The following is a 22,341-nucleotide window of genomic DNA, read 5'->3' as shown; positions in this document are numbered from 1 at the left end:
ACTTAAATGTTATCCAAAATACGTAATCGACTGGAGGAAGAAAGTTGGTAATCAGCATCCACTATTAATATCTTAATTGAAAGGAAAAAACGGAGCGGATTAGCAACGGAATGAATAATCTGCGAGATTACACGATCATACCAAGCCAATCGTTGGCTAATCAGCTAAGCCGGCGATAAAACGACACGAGTAGCTGCTAATGTGCATTCGAGCCAAAAATAGACGTGTTTAACGGGTCGCGTACACCCTCTTATTGTCGAATATTTACGAGATTGTCTGTCATAGGACGCATCGGCGAGGTTCTCTTCTGTCGGCGGGCCGCCGGAAGTCTCAACGACTCCCAGGGGACTGTGGGTCCCTTCTCCTAAGTGCTCAGCTGTTGTACGCTCGTCAAACTTCCCTTCCAGGGTCGTGTCGAACTTCTCGGCTGGTCGTATCGGCTGCTTTCAACTCCTGACGCGAGTCCACGTTGGGAATCGTTCGGTAGGACCTTCGCCTCCTTTCCTTCATTTGTCACGAGCATGGGGTTCCGGTTGTTTTCATTCTCGAAACGATGTTAAGTCTAGAAACGAATGAAAAAATATCGTTCAAGCATTTTTCGTGCATCTTAATTATTACATTGGTAACGACGAGTACATTGCAGATGATTATGCAGAATGGATTTTTTTATAGAGAACAGATAAGGTACTGCGTAAGCGTTTATGCAAGTTCGTGCCTTCATTAGAGAATGCAACGTCTGGTACTCAAAGTATCTTACCACGGTCATTTTTTATATTCTCATGCGCATTATCTGCTGTCTGAACTTTTTCATACTATATCTATCTGTTTCTTCATATTACTCATTAAATTACCAACAAGGAAAACTTCTTATCGTCTCTACTAATGAAACGTAATTTTCAGTTTCCTATTTTCCGTCGCAACGATTTCATACATCCACGTTTCTGTTGCAGATCGTGCTGACAAGTTTCAAGAATCATTTCGACTATTCTGCCCATCCGTTGGTGGGATGAACGCGTTCCTCCCCTCGAAGATGTAACCGTCGAATGTTGTTAAACGTGTAGCCTGTGATCAGTGAACAGTTGTTAGCCGAAACGAATTTTAAGTGTCAGTGCCTGAGCAGAGAGTCTCAGACTCTCTTGGGCCGATTCGAACGCTTTGAGATAACCAGTGTTGAACAGTGGAGGGTTTGCCCATCTATTGGGAGGACCTAGCCGTGCAGCATAGTGTAAATGCAGCTGCGACGGCCAGCATTTTTATGAATTACGAGCTGGACAAGCCAAGGATGGTCTCGCACGTCATCCCTGTCGCCGGTGTAAGTCCCAGCTTGAATCACTTACAATCTATCCGTAATCAGGGAATCGTGGAGAGTCGTAGAGCGTCTTAGTTGGAAGATTCTACGGCTTTCTCGATTCCCGCGATTTTTCAACCGAATCTCCGCAGACGTTAACGAAACGATAGTCGCGAGTCGGGAACAGGCGTTGCTTATCGTCGCACGCGAGCAGAAGAAAAAAGAGAAAAGTGGAGGTCGTGACCTCGAAAATTTCGCAACTATCCGATTTACGTCTTCGCGGAGTGTTCTCAGCCGTCCTCGTGCTCGATCGAATCGCTTCTACTCTCATCGAACGACAGAACGTCCTCCTCCTGTTGCCCAATTTTTGCTCGCTGATTCGTGTCCAACGTGTCGCACGGCCCTCGTCCATGAATGAACTTAGCCGTTGATTCAGCATACGCGGATCGATCGGACGCGGTTTAGATTTACAAGGTTCGAGAGCTTGAGAAATCGATAGCGGCTCCCCTTACTACGACTGACTGGCTTTTAAACCAGGCCAGTCGTGTGAGCGTGCTCAGCGATCGCTTAAATTAAAAGCAATTTCGAGGCCTGGATACGATTATTGAGCGGTTACGCGATGATTACTCTGGGACAGACACGCGAACTATTTATTTAAAATAAACGACCGACTGATAAGCCCAGGGGGACAAGGAGGAGGAGCATTTTATCGGGACGGTGATAACAGAAGCTGCCTCTCACGTCGTCGACCTATGGTGATCTCTCTCCTCTTCTATAGCCCCTGGTTCTCATCGACAGATACCCTGGTGCACTTGCTGAAAAAGAGCATAAGTTAGTTCTTGTAGCTCTTGCTGTATTTTGATTTGCAGAAGTAATCTATTGTATTCGTGAACTTTCGATATTATTACCCTAGTCCTCGATGAAAGAATTATGGAATTAAACATTCAGACTCGCTAAAAGAAAGGATGCCGTTGAGCCAGACAAAATCCAACGACCTAAAGCGTAGTTAAGAAAATTTTCTTACTACAGAGAGTAATAAACATCCTCAATGCGGGATATATTACTCCGTTTCATCCGCTAGTGCGTTTCTAAGTACTTTACATATCTCTCCCAGCAAGTGCAACAGTGTTAATCCATCTACGTACACCAAAGATTGCCCCCTTTGAAGAATCCATCGGCCAGCCGCGATGATCCCCCTTTTTTCTACCCAAAAACGTTCAAAGTGTTCACCGGTGGCGACACACGGCGGGCGAGCTTAATTTAATAGCTGTCTGGCGAATTAACGAGGTGACCACGTGTCCCTGCTAGCCGTCTCGACGGATTTCTCGAGGATGTTTCTCAGTGTCAGAGCCTGATGCACTTCTCTGGTATCTACAAGGCATCCCTATATCTCGTCGCGTTCGCGAACCGTTTCTGACAAGCGTAGCGCCACCGTAGGAATAGTTGCCAGCTCGTAAACAAGCGAAATCTCCAAATTCGATCGTATTTAATCTCCAGGTCAACGACACGTCCCTTCTTGTACCATCTTTCCTTGCAATCTGCAAAAAAAAACCACTAATATTAACGCTTATTAGCTGAGTGTTCGCTTACAGATTATACAAATATATCATTTGTGCGCTCTGTTTACGAAGACTGAAAACAACTGATTTTATGATGGCTCTAAAGGGTGCTGGTAGGCTGGTTGTTTTATGAATTTTCGCCAAGTACACCGGGTGCCTCGTTGCAAACTAGACGTCGTAAAGCCGGATCGCAAATTAACGATCTAGCGAGATCGTAAGTTTTGCCTGGCATAATACGATGTCACAACACCGGGTCGGTGTTTGTAAGCTTCCGGCGACGGCACTTCAAACATCGCCAGCTTAGAGCCAGAAGCCTCTTTGGTCCGATCCTCGCGGATGCGTCGCGTCGTTCGCGTCGCACGGATCTCCGCGGTTCGTTCACCTTTCACCACCAGCCCCTCGTTCGTCCAACTGCTTCTGTTCACCGTTAGCCATCGTTTTTCTGATTTCTCAATTCGATCTAGAACCAGAGACTCGACACTCTACTCAGTCTACTCTAATAATTTCCACCTAATCTACTGATCTCGCGCGCGAAATGAGTTAATCTCCATCAATCTCAAGTGTAAATGATATACTTTGATATACGTTGAGACGAATTTACAGACATCTCTTTCCTTATTTTAGGAACTGCAACAGGGTAATGGAAGTTTAGGTGTCGCAGGCCTGGCCGGGATGCAGGAATCCTCGCATTCGTTGAAGATCAAGCAGGAGCCCTTCCAGGTTTCTCCACCGTCGCCCCTACCGCCTCTGCATCAAGGTGAGTACTTTAAATTCGTTCTAATCGTGTTCTAAAAACTCGTCCACCGACGTTGAAAGAGGCTAGCTTGACGTCATCAGGATCGCGGCACCAATGATTCCTCGCGGTGTCCGCTGTGCCCAAAGACCGCGTTCTAATAATACAAAACGCTCGAGCATCGTGTCGTGAGGCCTCTCTTGATGAGAGGCGGGGAGGTGAGAGGTGACACGAGGAGGCTCAGCTAAGAGTATAATCTGAAATGAAGACAGAGACGTTAGGGTGGGAAAAAACGAACGCATAGAGCTAGAGAAGAAAGTGGTAAGCGAAGGGAGGAGACCCGAAAGGAGAGAATGATATACCGTCAGAGGCTTGCGTCTCGATCTCTCCACTCGTCGTTCGGTTACATTCCGCGCACTGATTACGCTTTCTCAGGCAGTTGTCAATGAATCCTCCGCGACAGTTTCGAGTTCGATGGAAATATCCCTGAATATACGCGTATACGCGGTTGAATTACGAGCGAGCAGCTCGTTAGCCGACCAACCAATTTAGTGGTTAAATAATGATACTTTAGGCTGCGTTCCAATGTTGTTAGGTATCAGAAAACTTGCTGAGATTAATCTGTGTTCGTCGTTGATCTAGACACTACGCGCACCTGGAACAAAGGGTACAGGTGAGACAGAGAGAACACGTTTCATGATTTATCAGCTACATCAACTACTGTTGTTTTCACGTTCGTAGCGTAGCTTGCTGTGCCGTGTTAGTGATGGACGAGTTCAAGTATAACTTGGACGTTAACGCGTTCATTAATCATTCAGCGTGCCAGAGAGGAACAGGTAGAGAGCTAATGCAGGATAGGGCTGCTTGTTTATGGATAGTATGATAAATTTCAGAAAAATCTGCGACAGGAAAATGTCGTTCACGTGGTGTCAATCGAAACGGAAGGTGGAGATGTGTCGAAAGGGGTTGAAGCGGAACAGATAAAGCTTGATAAAGGCGGAAACAGCCCACTGCGAGGGTTTCGTGTTACCAGATTTTTCTGATTCGCTAATCGGTGAAGATAGACGGGACCCCGTCTGAAATCCAAGAAGACTCTGGTATCGATGTCGTTCAGCGAGTTATGCGTGTGCGCGTGCGGTCTGAGCCCAGTTGTACGATAATCTGAGGGCTCTGATCGCATTAGTAAATCCGTTAATAGCATTGCTGAATTCGCGAATGCCGTTGCAAATCTTCAGCCGTGTCCTCTGTTAGATAGAACGATTAGCCTCGACGAGAGGACGCAGCGGGATCCTCCTCGTAGCTGGCGATCGAGAACTTCTGCACGAGCAATGAGCTGCCGTCTAGTGGCTTTTCTTGTGTTTTCGAAATCGAGGAGAATCGTTTGGAGTGCTCTCGACGAGAATTATGGCCGCTAATCCGGGAACACTGGCCGCTCCGCAAGCTTCAGCTGATATATCGGACAACGACAGTGTTTTAGTGAATCCCTGCTCCGATTATACGAGCCTCCATTCTTCTGTTTCTTGTAACAAAAAAGAGAGAATAAGAGATTCCAAATCGTATTTAAACGTGTACACGTGGAAACATCTGTTTCGAAGTGTTCTCCGTCGTTTTCTTCAAACCCTGACCTTTTCTGATCCCCCGTTGGATTTCTTTCGCTATCTTAGTTCACCATTTTCGGGATTTGTATCTTCCACACCTTGCTTCGCAAATTTTCTGAACGATACTACCTAAAAGGAAGGACGATCTCGAAGAATCTGAAAAGTACCTTCTCTTCTGAAAGGTTCAGGGTACCAATTAGCAGCTCACGAGTTTCTCAAGCGGTGCTCCACATTTTTCCACGGTGCGTTTAACAGTCATGTTCGGGACTATGCGTGCAAATTTATCGGGCCAATAAAGACCCACTTTGATAAGGCAGCGTGGTAAGTTGACACGTTTAATTGTGCAGCGCCTGAACGCAGTGATTAATTGAGATCGCGGTTTAACTCCTTCAGGCCACTCTAACTGCAAGAAATTAAGATGCGAGCAACGATACTCCGTCTTATAACAATATCTTCATCCAAGTATAATCATCCGCGTTATTACCTCGATAGGGGTCTGCTGTGAGATAGTCGATGCGATTTACAGTCGAAAAAAATGGTGGATGGCGCTTCGTTTTCATCGCTGATAATGCGACCCTGTTTATTTATTCGGAAATCAGGCCGCGGACGTAATATCATCGCACGTATTCGCGTTAAAATAGATTTCTAGTAAACAAGAGCACGGCTCTGGGTTAATCTTCGCTCGATAAGGGGATCGTGAACGTAACTATGTGATTATGCGAACGCGAAATTTTCTTTGACTCATGTTAGCCCCGGCAGTGAGCGTAGCCTCAAATCTGCTCGTCTGCGTTGGATAAGTTCGCGTGGTATTCTTCGCAGCCTCTGAAGAAATCCACAGCAGATGAGAACTCGCGTTTCTACCCCTTATCGACATCTAAACTGACCGACTCCTTGGCTCTCTGAAACAATAAAACGATCGAAATGACGGGCTGTTGCAAAACAAGCGACGAGAAACCGAGGAGACTCGAGATAAAAGCTCAACGACGAACCAAGTGGCGAGAATACGGTCGGGCCTCCTGAATATTATCGCTCAGCGTTAGGTAATCCTTGCAACTGTTTTCGACTGGGCCAGGTCCAGATTAAGCTCTTCTATATTTGCTAAACATGGTCCAATCGTTATAGTAAACACGATAACGCGACAGGGTAATACCCCTCGCTTAATGAGAGAAAAATATCTCGCATTGAGACTGACTAAGAAACAGCAGCGTAGAAAAAAGAAAAGAGAAATAACCGACAGAGTGGTGACGGTTCTTCGTCAGTGGTAACCAGCAGAAATTTGACTCCGTACGCATTTCCGGTGTTAATGAACAACCAAGAGAAAAGAGGACGCTGACAGAGATGTCGCGACGACGACGTTGACGAGGTCGAGATACCGGTTGGCGATTGACTCACGCGGAAGATACCGCGAGATGAGTTACCGTCGCGTAGATGACCCTCTGCCCCTCGATTCCAGCCTCCTCGTTGTCCTTCGTGCAAGTCGCCTTATTTTGCTACGTTCGAGACGATGCCTCTTGTCGCTGTTGCACGAAATCCTTCAACCGCTTACTTTACCTCGACCTCTGCTTCTGAAAGATTTTTGAAGAACACACCTTAAGATGAATTATTTATGTTTACTGTGTTGCATAGAAAGATTGTTAAAGGATCTTCACTTTGTGTGAAAATTAGGGTAGCCGTTCGTTTCGTCTGCCATTCGATACTTCAACCTGAACTATTGTTCGAATGGTAAAGTTAGACGACAGGTTTTAGGGGTAGCACGTGGCCTCTCGCCAATAGGATCCCTTGGTTCAGACAGCGCTAGATCACTGGACGATGCGACCCTCCAACGTTCTTCGATACTTGCCTTAGCTCGTTATGATCGCCAGGATACCTGATACTGCTATGACTTTCACTAGGGTGCAACGATCCTGTTAATCTCTGCCTTCTACGCCCAATTAGTTAGCTCGATCGAACATTTTGTACACTGCAATTGGTTAATTAATAAACGGGGCTAAAGGACGTGTCTGTTTCTAAATTTGATTGATACGTATGCTCTGCTTTTCACTGAAGAGAAATCGAGCGGCTAATTGGTTCAAGGAGTAATCGAAATCCTTTTGGGATCGGAGTATCAGTTGACCTGGTCAAAGAGTAAGGAGAAAGGTACACCGCGAGGAGACGGGGATAAAGGCGTGCGATTCGCAGCGTGATGTCACGGCGGTATTGTATTTCGCTTATCGGCGCCGATTTCTCGCGGAACCCGTAGCATTTCAGGAATGCGAATGCCACGGTTTTCAAAGCGGCAACGACCTTCGCCTGGAGGATCGACTTTGCTCCCGTTTAATCGATCTGCGCCTTCCTTCCTCCCTCCTTCCTCCTCTCCTTCACTCGTTTCCCCACAGAACGATCAAAAGCTGGTTGCACACCGCGAGCAACAGCTCGACGACTGTTAACCCAATTAACAAGTGAATTACCAAAGACTCGTGCCACTCGTTCTGCAGACGTGGCTAAACTGGCGTTACAGAAATACCTTGACGAGGATCAACAAAATTTTCGCAAGCCTCGCGTTACATCAGAACTTTTCACAACAGTCGTACGCTGCAGTTTCCTGGCGTTCCCCGTTACAAAACGAGCGTTGAACGGTAACGCGATCATCGTCCACGATGCAATCCACTTTAACGAAACAATTAGTCACCTTTGACATACAGGCGAGGAAACGCGGACGGTGTTTTCCATGGGACGATCGTCTGTCGTATGTACGATTTGAAACAAGGGATCCCGTGACGAGAGCACAGATGCAGTCTCGTAGGTGTCGCGTAGCAGGGGATCTCCAGTTGCAGTCAGGTGTGTTGGCGGACGTTTTGACGTTATCGTGATCTCGTCGCTGGTCCGTACACCTTGGGCCCACTGCGTACGCGGGTCCACAGGCGTGTACGATGCTCTCGTTGGTCGATATCGCTTGTCGAAGCCGGGACACGCGATCTGCAAAAGGTGATGTTCAATCTGAACGTCTGAGGATGATAACGAACCGTACACAAATAGCTTTCTCCGTTATCTCACCTTGGTATTTAATTTTCGTACAGACAACGCGCACGTCGTTTTGTTCTCTTTTAAATAAGTATCGTCAGAATGATGAATGCAATGCCATATTAATGCTGTGGAAACAGCTTCCTGGATGTAGCAGGCTTTTTGTGCGCTGAAAATTATATACCCTCAAGCTCTGCGTTAACGGGATATCATGTTTACCTGGATCCGCGTATTCAGGTAGCAAATGTTCCCGTTTCTAGTGGCTCTGACTGATAATATGTAATCGAACGTCGACCACAGGGCACAGTGGATCGAACTGGATCGATGGTCCCGTCATTTTATGGCCAAACGAGGAATATCGGATACGTTAGCTTTCCGCATTTGAAACCGATCCGACTGATTTCACGAACAGTTCATACACTCGGCTGGGGGCCTTCCTTTTGTTCCGCGCTTCTGTGTTTTTCATATGTCCTCTCTATTTTCCTTTCTTCGTTGCTCGAGCACCGCGTGCTTAACTTATCGGTGTCTAGTTACGGTTCCAGTTACACGTGCCGCGGGGTACCCAGCGAGCATTGCACGCCGTGCACGTACGCACTCATTTTCTGACTCACGTCCTCGTGTTTTCCAATGATTTTCTGCCGCTTTTGAGCCCCGTCGCAAACGTCGTACGCCCTCTTCAAGCACAGGAATAACTGTTATCAATCAGAGAATGCTTGTCCAAATTTTATGCGAATGATTTTTGGGTGAGTTCGTTAGTTATTCTCTCAGGAGATAAATATAAAAATCTTGTTTTCACGACGAACAAAGGCAAGTATCCTCCGTTCGAGGGTGCACCACGTACAATCGTTCCCTCTGGCAGCTTATCGTCCAAGCTCGAGTGTCACCAGACGAATTCCTTTCAAAGGCCCAATTGTTTCACTCCGGTCGAGAGATTTCCAGGAAGTCGCGCCGGTACGTAGATCGATCGAGTCGATTCCATTGTCCTGGTTCTCGGAGGTCCAAGTCGCTTCGAATTAACTCCCTACAGTCTGAAATACATTCGATACATTCACGAAAACTGAAGATGCGTTTCCTGGCAAACTGCAAAAATTATTGCTTCCCTCGTTAAGGTCATTATCGAGGCCCAGCAAAAGTTGTTACGACGTTTATGGGCTGTTTCTCCTGCTTGCAGCGAGCAGCTTCGTATCAGATATGCAAAATGGTTGCATAGGCGCTGCGTCGAAGGAGCTGGACTCCTCTGTGAGCTTAGCCAGGGGTCTGGCGTCGCACCATGTCTCCCTGGCTCATCATCACTCCCACCATAGCCTGCACAGCCCGAGTTCCGCGTTGCCAATGCACACCACAGCCTCTGCTCACCATCATTTGGACGAGAAAGGCTCATCTCCAACAGGAGCTCTTCACAGCACCACCAACAGCAACCCATCCACGCCCTCGGCCCCCTCTACGCCTACCACGGCAGTGGACGGATCCACCGCGGTGACTGGAACCGGAAACGAGAGCGGTAGCAACAATGATTCGGCCAGTAAGAAGCCCCCGTTCAGCTACGTCGCTCTAATCACCATGGCCATTCAGCACAGCCCACAAAAAAGGGCGACTCTCAGCGAGATCTACGCCTACATCACCGCGAGGTTTCCTTACTTCCAGAAGAACAAGAAAGGCTGGCAGAACTCGATCAGGCACAATCTCTCGCTGAACGAGTGTTTCAGAAAGGTTGCGCGCGACGGCGGCGAGAAGAAGGGGAACTTTTGGATCCTTGGTTAGCAAAAGTTCATATTTCTAATTATACAGCGGACCAACACTGGGTTCTCCTCATTTAAGCTTCTCCTCGTGTCTCTACAGCCTATTACGTGCTAACGACTAACGATGGAACAACGATCGTTGGCTGTATTAATATTATGTCCATTTTTAGATCCTCAGTACACGGATATGTTTGAGAATGGCAATTACAGAAGGCGTAGACGTATGAAGCGACCGTACAGGAACGCTCCGTACCATAGGCCGCTAATTGGTGATCCCTTTTCTCCTACACACGTTCACCTGGGCCCCAGGAACTTGTTTGGCCATTCGCCACCGTCCTATGCTCCGTCCACCTATACCAGATACGACACCAGGTATCATTAATCGTCCTAATACTGCTTCATCCTTAACCCATTAAAGGTCAACGTTGCATTGATGTAACATTTCGCTTGCAATTACTTTTCTTCTTTCTTGAACTGCAAAGCATAGCGAATGACAAGATTCACGTTGATTTTTAATCGTAATTGCACGTGAAATAACGTGTGGTTACTTTTAATTCCAGCGCCTGGAGTCTCCAACAATCGCAGCTCTCTTACAGCCACTGTCAATCGGTAACTTTCCTCGATCGAACTCAGATTTCATCCGCTTGAGAATGAAACTACCGCGGGTACAAGCTTCTGTTTCATTTTTTTTTCGCAGCTTCAACCGCAGTTGCAGCCAATGCAGTCCATGCAGATCCCAACTATGAACGGTTACAGTCAGCTGGGGACGTCGTTAAGTGAGTCTCTACTTCGATAGGCAAAATTTCTGGTACTCGACTATCAAATATTCGACGACCAGGCAAAGCGTTTCAAGGCAATTACTTGGATGTTCCAGGAGGAAGCACGAGTTCATCCGCGTCCATGGGCAGCGGTTCGTTCGGCAGCAGCTTCGCCAGAAGACACGATGCCACTATCGCGCCGGAAACCGTGCCAGCTAGGTGTTATTGGCCTGAAAGTGAATATCCCTAAGCAACTTCGATTCTTACGTAGAAAGGTAACCGACATCGGATGTTTTATATCGTTAAATGCGACTTCCAGTGGTGAACGTGAAGGAGGAACCAGGAACCGTGGGAGTAACCAGCACCAGTGTAGGTGGAGTGGGTGTACCCTCTGGTATGATGGGATCTACAACTCCAACAGCGGTCTCCACGACCGGATTCGCGCCTATGGAGTTCCAGACGCGGTCCAAGTGTTTCATGTGAATCGATCCATCGTGAATCCCGCTGTACTTAGCCAAAAATCTTGATAGAATTCCATGGGATCGTCCTGTGTCCTGCAAGCGGCGTTAATTCGGCTGGATACTCTTTTGGATATGGTGGTAAGCGCGAAGAGTTGGAATCCTACACCGTGGGTGACCCGTGAAACCCATGGACGGTACTGGAGGCCAGCTAAAGTTGGTCCACAGTGAAAATTCCGGGCGAGGAGGAGTGCGAAAGGATTTTTTCCATTTAAAATGACGGACGTTGCACCCTCTGCCCTCGTGAGTTTTCGACTGTTGCACAGTATTCGATGTTTAAACGAGACGACGGTCTGGTTCCGTGGCTCGTGAATTGGTTTCTTTCGAACGAAGACGAGACGAATCCGTGACGGACGGATTCCGCGTTAAAAGTTAACACGTAGCTCTAAGATCTATTCGCAGAAACAAGGAAGCATCTGACAATGGTTTTCTTTTATATATAGATATAAATATTAAATATACATAACTAATTAGGTCCACGTAAAAGTAAAAGATGAAAATGTGTATCTGTACGTGTAGGTAGCGTTATGTAATAGTAGAGAATTGAAAAAAAAAGAGTAATGCATCTTCTCTGGAAGACTGTCCGTCTGTGTACATATCTCTAAGCCTAAGTAGTATCGATCGATCAACTGTAAACTGTTCTAAGAACGTATGTGGCAGCTCCTGTAATTAGATGGAAATCGAAAATAAATCTCCATTATTTATCTCAGCCAGCATCGATCAAATGAGTCAATCAATTACCTTCCACTATACGGTGCGTTAAATAAAACATTTAGCGAAACCAGTTTCACCACTTTTCCTGACCCTCTAATAGCTCCTATAATTAAGTAGAACAAAATCATTCTATTTCCTCTCAATAATATCCAGAACGGGTCTCCAGTCGCTTCCTGTGATTCAGTGTAAGCCCTTGGGGCTCAGAATATCCCTGGCGAAATGAGAAAAAAAAGAACGGAAGAGGGAAAAGTAGCCAATGGTCGGCGATGGTGATGTTTGCGTGGACGAGGATGTTTTACAAACACGGTGCGCGCTGGCCAGCTTTAATATTCCCCGTAAAAGAGAGGCTCGAGCCGTGCACGATCCCACTCCAGTCAACACTGTACGTGCATCAGCGCAGGAATAGCACGTGCACTTTATTTTTCGTCTGGAAATCGATCGTACGGCCACGTCCCTTCTCCGCGTTACGCGCCACAAAAATAAATCTTGCCTTGCTCGATGGAAAAGAGCACGCTTGGCATGAATGGAATGGATAAAGAGGCTTCCTTGCATCATCGTACATAATTTCTCTTCTTCCTGTAAAAATGTATCGTCAAATCTATAATACATAGGCACGACACGAATCAAAATGTCTTTCTCGTGTTACTGATATAGGAAGCTTCAGCGAATGAGTGTATAAACTTAACTATGGGGAGTGTCCGTCTTATCTTGACATTCCTATTGGTTACCAGGGACAGATAGAAACACCTGTATCCCTTTTAAGGACCCACCACGAGGACCACATAGGGACATCTTAATCCCCATTGGTTGACTGAGGCAGGTGAGAAAGAGAAGAGGGAGTCTCGTCTCCCGTAGGATGAAACCTGAACCTTCTGTCCTGCCTCGAGAAACATAATGTCTTCGACGAGATATCGTGGAAATAAAATAACAAACCAATACATATCTGTCCGCGATGAAGAACCGATACGTAATAAGTAAATCTTTTGAGAAACTAGAAACATAAACAGTTGGCTACTGTTCGCTTCACGCAAGCAGCCTTCGACAAGCAAACATCGGCGTTAATCATCCTCTTACATCTTCTTCTGCCACCAGGACGTATCCACTGCATCAGGTGAATTATTCTCCGATGTTTCTGTCCTGTGCTTGAGTTCTAAAGATGTGGATGTGGTTTTACAATCGTCGCATTCGTCTTTTGAGCCAGGAGGCTTTATCAATTCGGTCGAATCGCATAAACGGTTCACCTTTCGGTTAGTCTGGACCACGAGCTTCGCTTCAACGCTAAAATAGAGTTATAAAAGTGGCACTGGTTAGCCTGGGACATCGCCTAGAGTGGAAGTGATAAAACTCTATCCGGAAAATTCAGCCGGTTGCATTTTTATGGCGTTCGAATGGTGGTAACGGTGGCGGATGGTCGAAGACAGCCGGGGAATTCCTTCGTTTCGTCGCGTCGGGATTCACACGCACGTGCATCGTCCGTGGCGTGTAAATAGAGGGCGGAGGTGACATATAGCGACAGCCAGAGCAAGCGTGTCGACCATTTAGGCGACTATTAGCAGCTTCACGGCTTCTTCCACGCACGTGCGACTCGGGGACTCGCTCATTCGGCTCCCTGTTCTCGGTTAAACTGTTCTATCTCACGTATCATTGACTGCCGCACCTTCTTTCCTCATTTTCCTACAGTAATTAATTCAATTACCTAATCATAGCAGTCCATTGTAATCTTGATATTGTTCTTGATGGCAGAGACATGGTAAAACAGCGGAAAATCTGTGGATCGATGGATTGACGTGTTAATAGAATTATAAATATCGCTTGTTCGAAGAAGAACATTCTTTCCTCGATCAACTCACCGGAGGTTGTTAAGTTTCTGTGGAGAAGAGGAGAATAGAGGATCCAACGGGACACGGAAGTTGAATTTCAATCCGCATTTCTAATTCTATGAAGGAGCAAGCAGAGAAGGAGAATGTCGAATCTTATTGGAATGATTTTTGCCAGGCTATATTTGGCCCCGCCTTAAGAATTACCCGGCTCGTTTACGTGGTCGTTAGAATGGATTTAACTGGACGAAACGAGGGAGAGTGTGTCAGATATCGTTCGACCGAATTCTGGTAATCCTCGCGCGGAACGGACGGTAATAAATTCTCAGAGACACCGCTCTCACGGAGAGGAGAGGCGGGCCCGGTGTTACACGGTCCATTTACTCCTCGAGGCGTCACGTAAAATCAGTTAATTATATTCCAGCCAATCCGACCACTTTGCCTAGTTATATCGATGTGCCTTATCTCGTCTAGAATTAGAAAAATACTATAAAAATATATTCATCTCATCGTCAATGTATATAATTATTAGCCAAAGTATGATCTTCATTCTTGTGAAAACATTGTGATAATATCTTAGTTAGTTTGAGCAATTTCAATGCCAGTTTATATGTAAATTTATACTTTAATTATAATTGTGTACGCAACTTTTGTGTAATTTGCTTCCATTTGTATTTTTATAGTTCTAATGACTGATTAGGCAAAAGGGCACGAGATCGGAACGCAAAAATTGCGAAGCATTCCGGCGGCTCGCCGCCAGGGAGAAAGAAAGAGTGGCTGACTCTTACAAAGAGCATAACGACGCGGACAATTTGTAGCGGAGTGTCAACGAAGCCGTTTCTATTTTCGAGACGACGCGCGCTGCTATCTTTCCGCCCCGTTCTCCACGTCTTTCTCTGTCTCCACCTACTCCTTCGTCGTTTTTCAGCCTGTTGCACCGGGTTCCCTCCTCGGGGTGTCGCGTAAATTTACACGCGATTAATCCGTCCTCGTAGCTGTCTCTTGTTATCCGGACATGCGATTCCTCAATCTGTTTTGAACCATAAAAAATAACAAAAATGCAAAAAGTTTGGAAGATAAATATACATATTTCTGATAAAAGAAAAAAAGAAGAAAGAGGGAAACACGACTCTCGACATTTTTTTAAGTAATAAAAGATCCGCATACTTTTCTGTGATCCGTGCGAAGACGCAGCCGCATGGATTTGACCTCTTTTACAGAAACTCGAGGATTCCGCAGAACTTACGCTCTTCTGTTCTCTCTCAGGATTTGCAAAGGATGCATTTCTGCAGGGGTATCAGCGAGGTCCAAGTGCCGTGCAAGTATTAACCGGTGTGCGGTGAAAATAGAGATGGAATACGATAGTTAGCGCCTTCTTCGAGCGCACGTTGTGCTGGGTTAAACACCGGAGCACGTACCGCAGCCGCGCAAAATGTATCTCTTTCCCTTTTTGCAGCGGCTCGCGACACGTACGCGTGCATGAAAATCGACGACTGTTCGGGTTTCAAAGGGAGCCAACGTGTTCCTGGTTTATTAAGCGTGGTGGATTATTTTAGGACCCTCTGGTGGGAAGCTTGTTCGGCATGGAAAATTCTATGGACGATGGTGAAGACGCTATAAGGAGACATACGCAGGATTAATAATTACAAAACACTGCGAGGATGTTAATTGGTTTGGGAACTCTAGTTTGAAGCAGTTACACTGAACACAGTTATTATCATTAAAGCTTGCAAGTGTACACAGTGTCCTTAGTGATGATTATCTTATAAACCTGGAAGCTTTAATACTGATGAACAAATTAACAGACATCGAATAGATTTCAACAGTATGGTAAACAGTTATTTGGGAAATTTGGTCCAACGGACCTGACTGATTGGGACAATAACTGTGCAACGCCAGGTAAGAGCCTCAAATTCCCAATTACATATGCTTAAGTTATAATAAATTCTTTTTATTTCTCACAACGTAGAGACGTCATAAAGATGTCTGTCTATCGATGGGAATAAAGATGAAATTTTATTGAAGTATTTTGTTGTATTTGACAATGTGTATCTGTACATATCCTAAGTTCCCAAGCGTCGATAAAAAAGATACCTCAGGGTGGGGCAACGACGACTGCGGAGGAAAAAAAAAAATGTAATTGGAAACTTATGCGAACGTTCCTCTTGTTATATTACAATATACATAATCCTCGGTACATGGGCGAACTCCGCGTGCACAGGCTGTGAATATTGTGCCATTAATAAAAACACTCGCGCACAAGTATATGTCCTTTGACTCGGTTCATTTCATTCATTTTTTCTTAATACTTGACCCAAAACGACTCTGGTCGGTTCGTGGGGAATGATTGATGAGAATCGCACGTGCGACGCGCACGTTGCTCGCCATCGAATCGGCGGGCTAATCTTCCTCAAGGAGATCGTCGTCGAGACTTACATCCTGCAACAGAAGAAACGCAGCATAGTATAGTACACCCAGGTTCTTTGTCACCTGGCGAATGCGTATTGTGCAAAGACGTGCAAAAGGATCTTGCACAAATTAATTCATGTAGAGAGAGAGAGAGAGAGAGACAGGCATACTTCTCATAATAGCAATTTCAAATTATCATCTACTTTGATTGGCAGGACAAGCAGGTGGTAATTTAAAATTCGCATGACAATGACTCTATTTGCAACTACTTATTCGATAATTGATCGAGGGTACGTTTTGTAATAGCTATTTTATCTAAAACATTTTGCAGAAAATTTCGTGAGAAACGGTAATTTCCTTTTACCATTAGTCTCAAATAGATAAGATTACTACATAATGTTAATTGTAACGCGAAAGGAATGTTTGCCACTTAAAAGAAGAAAGCGTGGTAAAATAACATGAACGAAGAAAAGGGTACACCAAGAGGAACACCGTAATTCAAATGTTATGGCAATAAGGCTGTAAGGAGAATGAACCGTGACTGGCGTGAAGTCAGCAAACTTTATGTTACCTTGATTTGTTTCATTAGTAACTCAAAATCAGTACGAGCGATATTTTCTATAAAAAGTAACGGAGAAAGGCCAATAGAACTTTTTCAAATATCCATAGATAAGATCCTTTTGTGTAGAAAGAAAGAGTTAGGAATCGACTAGAACGATATATGTACAAATGTTCCTTTTCTTTTGTTTCGTTTCTACGTGTGTTTCACCTTCCTTCCCTTTAAGCGTTCGTTCGCGCAAAAAGTAGAACGTGTTCACATACATCGGTAAGGATCGATATATTACTGGTCACATTTACAATAATCGTGCGCGCACATGTTTGTATGCGTCATGCTTGGTTTCAGACTGTTTCAGTAATGTAATACCCTTCTAGTATTACGCGTCTGTATTTAGGGGTATTAAGGCATCATCTAGTTACCGCCTTCTCACTGTTTTGTTTGACCTCGATTCAACCTTATCGCTTTCTTCGTAACGTTTAATACCTTATGGTACAATTAAATTCAACGAAAACCAAGAGAATATGACAGACAACGAGAACAGCGGGTTTTTCTATTCACAATGAAATCGATTGGAAACTGTTGATTCAAGATTGGCATTCCTGAACTGCACCTTCGTACACGCACACTTACTTCATCTGTTGAAAAAAGCACTTATTTACATACGGACAGGCATGCACAAGGGAAAAAGAGTTGCTTGGAGTAAACAAAAATGTACAGTGTAGGAATAAGAGAAAAAGAATCGGTCGATCGGGTCTTTTTTTAGCAGAACGACTGCTTTAACCACTAAGCTATCCAGAAGTGATCGACGACTCTTCTTCTCCTTGAAAAGATAATCAACGTAAAAAGAACGCCGATCTTAGAGCTTGGCTCCTGACAACAGTGACCAGCCCTTGGCCACGCGAACTACTCAACACGATCCCCCAGTTTTGAGACTAAGTGTTAGGAAGAGGAGAAAAAGAATCAGTCGATCGGATTTGCCTAGACCGGGATTCAAACCCGGATTGTTCGCTTGCTGGGCGACCGCTTTGACCATTAAGCTATCCAGGGCCAATCGACGACTCTTCTTCTCCTTGGAAGTATAAACAACGCAAAAGAGAACGCCGATCCTACGCTTATTGGCGTTCATACCGGCTTTGTAGATGAATCGATGAGCCTGTTCGGCTGCTAACATTTCCTCGAACGGTTTACGGTCGATATTGGACTACAACAGACACACGAGATCGAAGAAATTCATTGATGCACTACATCGAACTATTGGAAATTCGCAGTTCAATATGTTGACCTATCAAAACGTTCTAAATTCGATATATCTGCAACGAATAAGAGAAATAAATATGTATGTATTCTTACTTGCACGTTCGGAAATGCAGACGCAGGAATCTTTTTCTTACTTTCTTCTCTGAGGAACTGTTCCACCTTTAACGCTTCTCTGTAACCGGGGAACAGGTTCTCGTACTGCTCGGGGTCGGCTAAACTTTGTCCAGCTTTCTCGCTCACGGTAGACAGCTTCTCCTTCCACAATTTTACGATCGACGAGATCTTGCTAGGAGCGTACGTTCGGGCAAAGAATGCGGCTTCTGGGATTCTGTCCGTTTTTATGAGTATATCTAAGCATTTGTCAATGTCACCAAGGATGAAGTATGATAAAAAAGAAATGTTATTTTTGCCCGTGTCGTCAGCATCCGTGCCCAGTTTCTGGATCATGCTCGCGTTCCCAGTACTGGTCGCGAGCAGCAAAAGTCCGCCAAAATCTTGCGCTTGGTGCAAGCATTCTTGCGCTAGACACAATTTCCCCTTTTGCGTAGCGAGGGATGCCAATTGCCGCCACTTCTGCTGGCTGTTCGCTTCCTTGGCGAGCGAGTGCGCAGTTACAAGGTCTCCCAATGCTAGAGCCAACTCGAATCTGTGCTCTGGATCCGTGGACACCGCTAGAGCTTGTTCTTTGAAGCCCTGAAGTATTTCAAATGACGTTAATCTTACACGTATCGTCCAAAAAATTGTGTAAATGATCAAGCAACGAGTATCATGGATAAAATACTAACTTGTTTCTCCAGGAAATGCGCGACTCGCGTTCGATGCTCCTTGGGTACCGTTGGGAGAACCCTGTCCGCTGTCTCGAAATCTTTTCGCATGACAGCAGTTTGATATTCCAATACGGAGAGTAGTAACGAGTACGAAACGACCGACAACTCTTTGTCGCACAGATATAATCTGTTGTCTCTGGGAACATATCCAAGGAGATACATTGGTCTATCGAGATGTGAAACGGTTACGACTTCACCACCTACGAAATAATTCACTCGATTCACGCTGTTTGTGTAGATGAAGCAGTCGCCTACCCAGAGGCCTGTTTTCACTACTTCGCTCATTTCGGCTACCATCTGTAACATATACATCTTGAAACATGTGTTTCGAGGCAAATAATTGAGATAAAGATAAAAATGACGGACCTCGAAAGCATTTTCGATATCTTCTGAATTTTCTGGGGCATTCGCAACGACGTCAGAGTGGTACTTTAAGATGAAGTACTGATCGGACGTTGCTAATGCCACCAACGATGCGTTTTCAGCCCAGTAAACGTGCGTTGGTTGAATATCTATACGGCGAATTAACTTCAGCGTGTCCCAGTCGAAAAATGATAGGCCAGAACCGGAAGAAACGCCCAGTAAATATCCACCAAAGATGCCTGTACAAATAAATATAGTGAATAAATAGAATAAGGAGAATCTATGATCGCATAATTATTAGATTTACCATCAGCGCCAAAGTCAGGTTTAAAACTCTTCTTCTCTTTGAAGTTCTTGAAGACTTTCACAGTGGTGTTACTTTCTCTGACAGCGTACTGGCTCGAATCCGCTGCCCAGACAAATTCTGATGCTTGGCCGAATGCTTTGTTCCTCAACGCCATGGAAGTGTAAATGATATATTCTCCGTCTCCACAAACCACCAAGAATCTTCCATTTGGATTATGCTGAATGGTTTGCGGATAAATTTCGCAGGCACCCATGTCTTTCACTGCCAATGGAAGCCTCTCACCGTCTTGTGCCTCCTCTCCTAGGGCTTTCAAGTTCACCTGTTGAATCTCGCTATGTTTCGCCCATACGATCTTGCCACCAGGTGAATCCATCGAAACTGCAGGCTCCTCTCTGCCAACTTTGACCATGACGCTACCCTCGTCGTAACCGATCGCGACGTTGTTCGAGCCACGCATGCAAGCGATCGTCCATACCCTCTCGAAACCATAATTAAGAGAGGATTCCAATCTGTACGTTCCTGCGTGCCATATCCGAACTGTTCCATCCTCCGAGCCAGTAAGAATGATGGGCAGTTCAGGATGGAAACAGACAGCTGAAATGTTCTGCGTGTGTCCTTCCAGCGTTTGCACGCATGTCTTATTTTGATAGTCCCATATCTTCACATACTTGTCGTCCGCGCCTGATATCAGATACGGTTTGTCACCACCGTGGTAGTAATCCACGCAATTCACACCCTTCTCGTGACCTTCCAATGTGAAATTGGCAGTGGAAGATCCCAGCTGCCATACTTTGACAGTTCTGTCCAACGAGGCGCTCGCAAACGTGTTGTTGTCCTTTGGATTGAATACAATCTGCATTACATAATGCGTATGACCCTCGAACACTTGCTGTCCGATCCACGCTTTCTCCCAGTTCCATAATTTGATCAGCATATCGTCTAAATAGCGAGTGCAAAAAATAAATAAAGAAAAAGGACTCCCATTATAGAACCAGAACTAGAAATCAATACGCACCACTACTTGTTAATATAAACGGTTGCGTTGGATGCACGGCAATGCATCTGACATAGTCGCTGTGAGCCTCGAAAGAGTGCACACGCTCCAAAGTGTTATAATTGAATACCCTAATCTGCATATCGTCAGAACCGGTGACAACCCAGTTCTTCCGTGGCACAAACTTGGCTGTGCGGACCGGCAGGTCGCAGACCTCGAACGTCTTGACCAATAATTGCGTTTCATGGTTCCAAATGTTAACATTCCCCTGATACAACGAACAAAGCATCCATGGTTCTGTCGGGTGGAGGTCCACGCTTTTCACCCTGTCCGAGCGTGCGGTCAGCTTCCGCTTGATATCTAACCTCAACGGCTGCGAGGACAGAAAGTACAGATTTACAACCTGAGATACAATACGTGTACAATATATACGTACGACACTAACCGGAAATCGTACTTGTCTCAAGTTCTCAACGAATACCTTCGATTATTTATGATATTCGCATGAGACAAGTAGCTGTCAAAAACAAAAAAATAAAAAAGGAAATAAAGAAAAAAAAACAAGGAATTTATTGGAGGAGCATCGTTTAAATCAGTATTTTTATATCAGAAGCATCGTGCCATAAATAATTATTACGTGGTGCAATTACTGCTGTTGCAATTCCTCGCGACTGCTACTACAGCGAGATACAAACAGGTGCAAGGGTAAGATGCGACGAACGTACCAAGTTTCGTTTCGTTATACTTCTGAAATACGTACCATTTTCCTCAGTGAGATGTGTATTTACAGTGCTGGATAATTTCGGATGTAACGGTGTGGAGACGAAATTTAAATCTTTTCCCATGAAGTAACTACGTGGCCCAACCTTTCCTCCACCACACAACACAACCTACTCCTCTTGAAAATGGCGTTGATATAAAGGTTCTCGCACATGGTACCATTTATCATTCCAATGTACATCCACCTATTAGCAGTTAAATCGATTACGTAATTAGTTCTCACAATGAAATCGTCGCCAGTTACGATATACCTGTTGAATTTGTAGTTAAATTCCGAAATCCGATTCTAAAATTAAGTAACACGTTACTACGGTGTGTGAGACACTTAACCTGTAATTTCAGTGACGTATTCAGTTCCACGACGTATCGATAAAGCAGTTTCCTGAATAAATTTCACTGTATTATCCGATGGAATAACAGAAACATTGGTTAACAAGGAAATTGTGTTTTCATATAAATAAAAATAGTCAGATCTTACCAGATTTAATATATTAAGTATTATTAATAACAAAGTAAATTAGTGAAGAATTATCAGCGTCATCTGTTGGAGAAGCGCTGAAACTAGTTGGCAATTAGTTTCAGTACTTTCCACAGAGATGGCGCTAGTGTTTCAGTAGTTCACTTCGCTGTCGATAACGCTGTGCGACCAGTTTGAGCACTTTTTACAGAGATGGTACCACGTGTTCTAGAAGAGGGTCACTATCATCTATCTCACTCGTTCTTACAGCTTTTTTATATATTTCTCTCTCTTACCTCTAAAGCGGGAAATCTAAAAATGATACATAATACAATGATATACAATAGAAGTTTAAAAGCTCTTCTCCTAATAAAATTGCACATTATGAGGTATTTATTATTTATATTTACATACGTTACTTTATATTCTCACTTGCAATCAACAATCGTTGTATCGAGTTGGATTATAAAAAATTTTAAAGATAAGTATAATCTTATATCTTTGTTTCACGTTAATCTATTTCAGAATCAAAATGAATAAACTGTTTAGTTTAGTTATTTGTGATATTCGTTTATAACGTGGATAGAAAGATGTCACCCTACGCGACTGCTGAGAAAATTGATGAATAAACAGCATTGGCAGGCGGTAACAACGCTATAACAGC

The 22,341-nt window shown here is 44.7% G+C and overlaps 2 protein-coding genes across 6 annotated transcripts; one reads left to right on the top strand and one right to left on the bottom strand.

Annotated features, from left to right (window-relative positions):
• The first annotated feature begins 951 nt into the window (after window positions 1-951).
• Window positions 952-11,909, top strand: LOC143427703 (uncharacterized). Of its 4 annotated transcripts, none has more exons than XM_076902048.1 (8): window positions 952-1,312; window positions 3,472-3,604; window positions 9,350-9,934; window positions 10,088-10,289; window positions 10,478-10,526; window positions 10,615-10,693; window positions 10,792-10,911; window positions 10,995-11,909. In XM_076902048.1, exons 1-8 carry the CDS (start codon window positions 1,256-1,258, stop codon window positions 11,156-11,158), a joined length of 1,389 nt encoding a protein of 462 aa, XP_076758163.1. In that variant the 5' UTR covers window positions 952-1,255; the 3' UTR covers window positions 11,159-11,909. The 4 variants fall into 4 exon arrangements, with proteins under 4 accessions (XP_076758163.1, XP_076758160.1, XP_076758162.1 ...); XM_076902045.1 differs by having other exon boundaries at window positions 10,756-10,911; XM_076902047.1 differs by having other exon boundaries at window positions 953-1,312; window positions 10,771-10,911.
• A 3,810-nt stretch (window positions 11,910-15,719) lies between these two features.
• Window positions 15,720-21,410, bottom strand: Beta'cop (coatomer subunit beta'). Of its 2 annotated transcripts, XM_076900148.1 has the most exons (8): window positions 21,201-21,410; window positions 20,462-20,813; window positions 19,447-20,385; window positions 19,143-19,378; window positions 18,735-19,073; window positions 18,043-18,642; window positions 17,821-17,893; window positions 15,720-16,163 (listed from the first exon to the last, which is right to left on the bottom strand). In XM_076900148.1, the coding sequence occupies exons 1-8, from the start codon at window positions 21,201-21,203 to the stop codon at window positions 16,135-16,137; spliced, it is 2,571 nt and encodes an 856-aa protein (XP_076756263.1). In that variant the 5' UTR covers window positions 21,204-21,410; the 3' UTR covers window positions 15,720-16,134. The 2 variants fall into 2 exon arrangements, with proteins under 2 accessions (XP_076756263.1, XP_076756264.1); XM_076900149.1 differs by lacking the exon at window positions 17,821-17,893 and having other exon boundaries at window positions 21,201-21,405.
• Between the last annotated feature and the right edge of the window lie 931 nt (window positions 21,411-22,341).

This window comes from Xylocopa sonorina, chromosome 9, assembly GCF_050948175.1.
Source record: "Xylocopa sonorina isolate GNS202 chromosome 9, iyXylSono1_principal, whole genome shotgun sequence".
NCBI classification, from domain to species: domain Eukaryota; kingdom Metazoa; phylum Arthropoda; class Insecta; order Hymenoptera; family Apidae; genus Xylocopa; species Xylocopa sonorina.
Note: the sequence above shows the minus strand (reverse complement) of the source record. Positions and strands in the feature narration are given on the sequence as shown.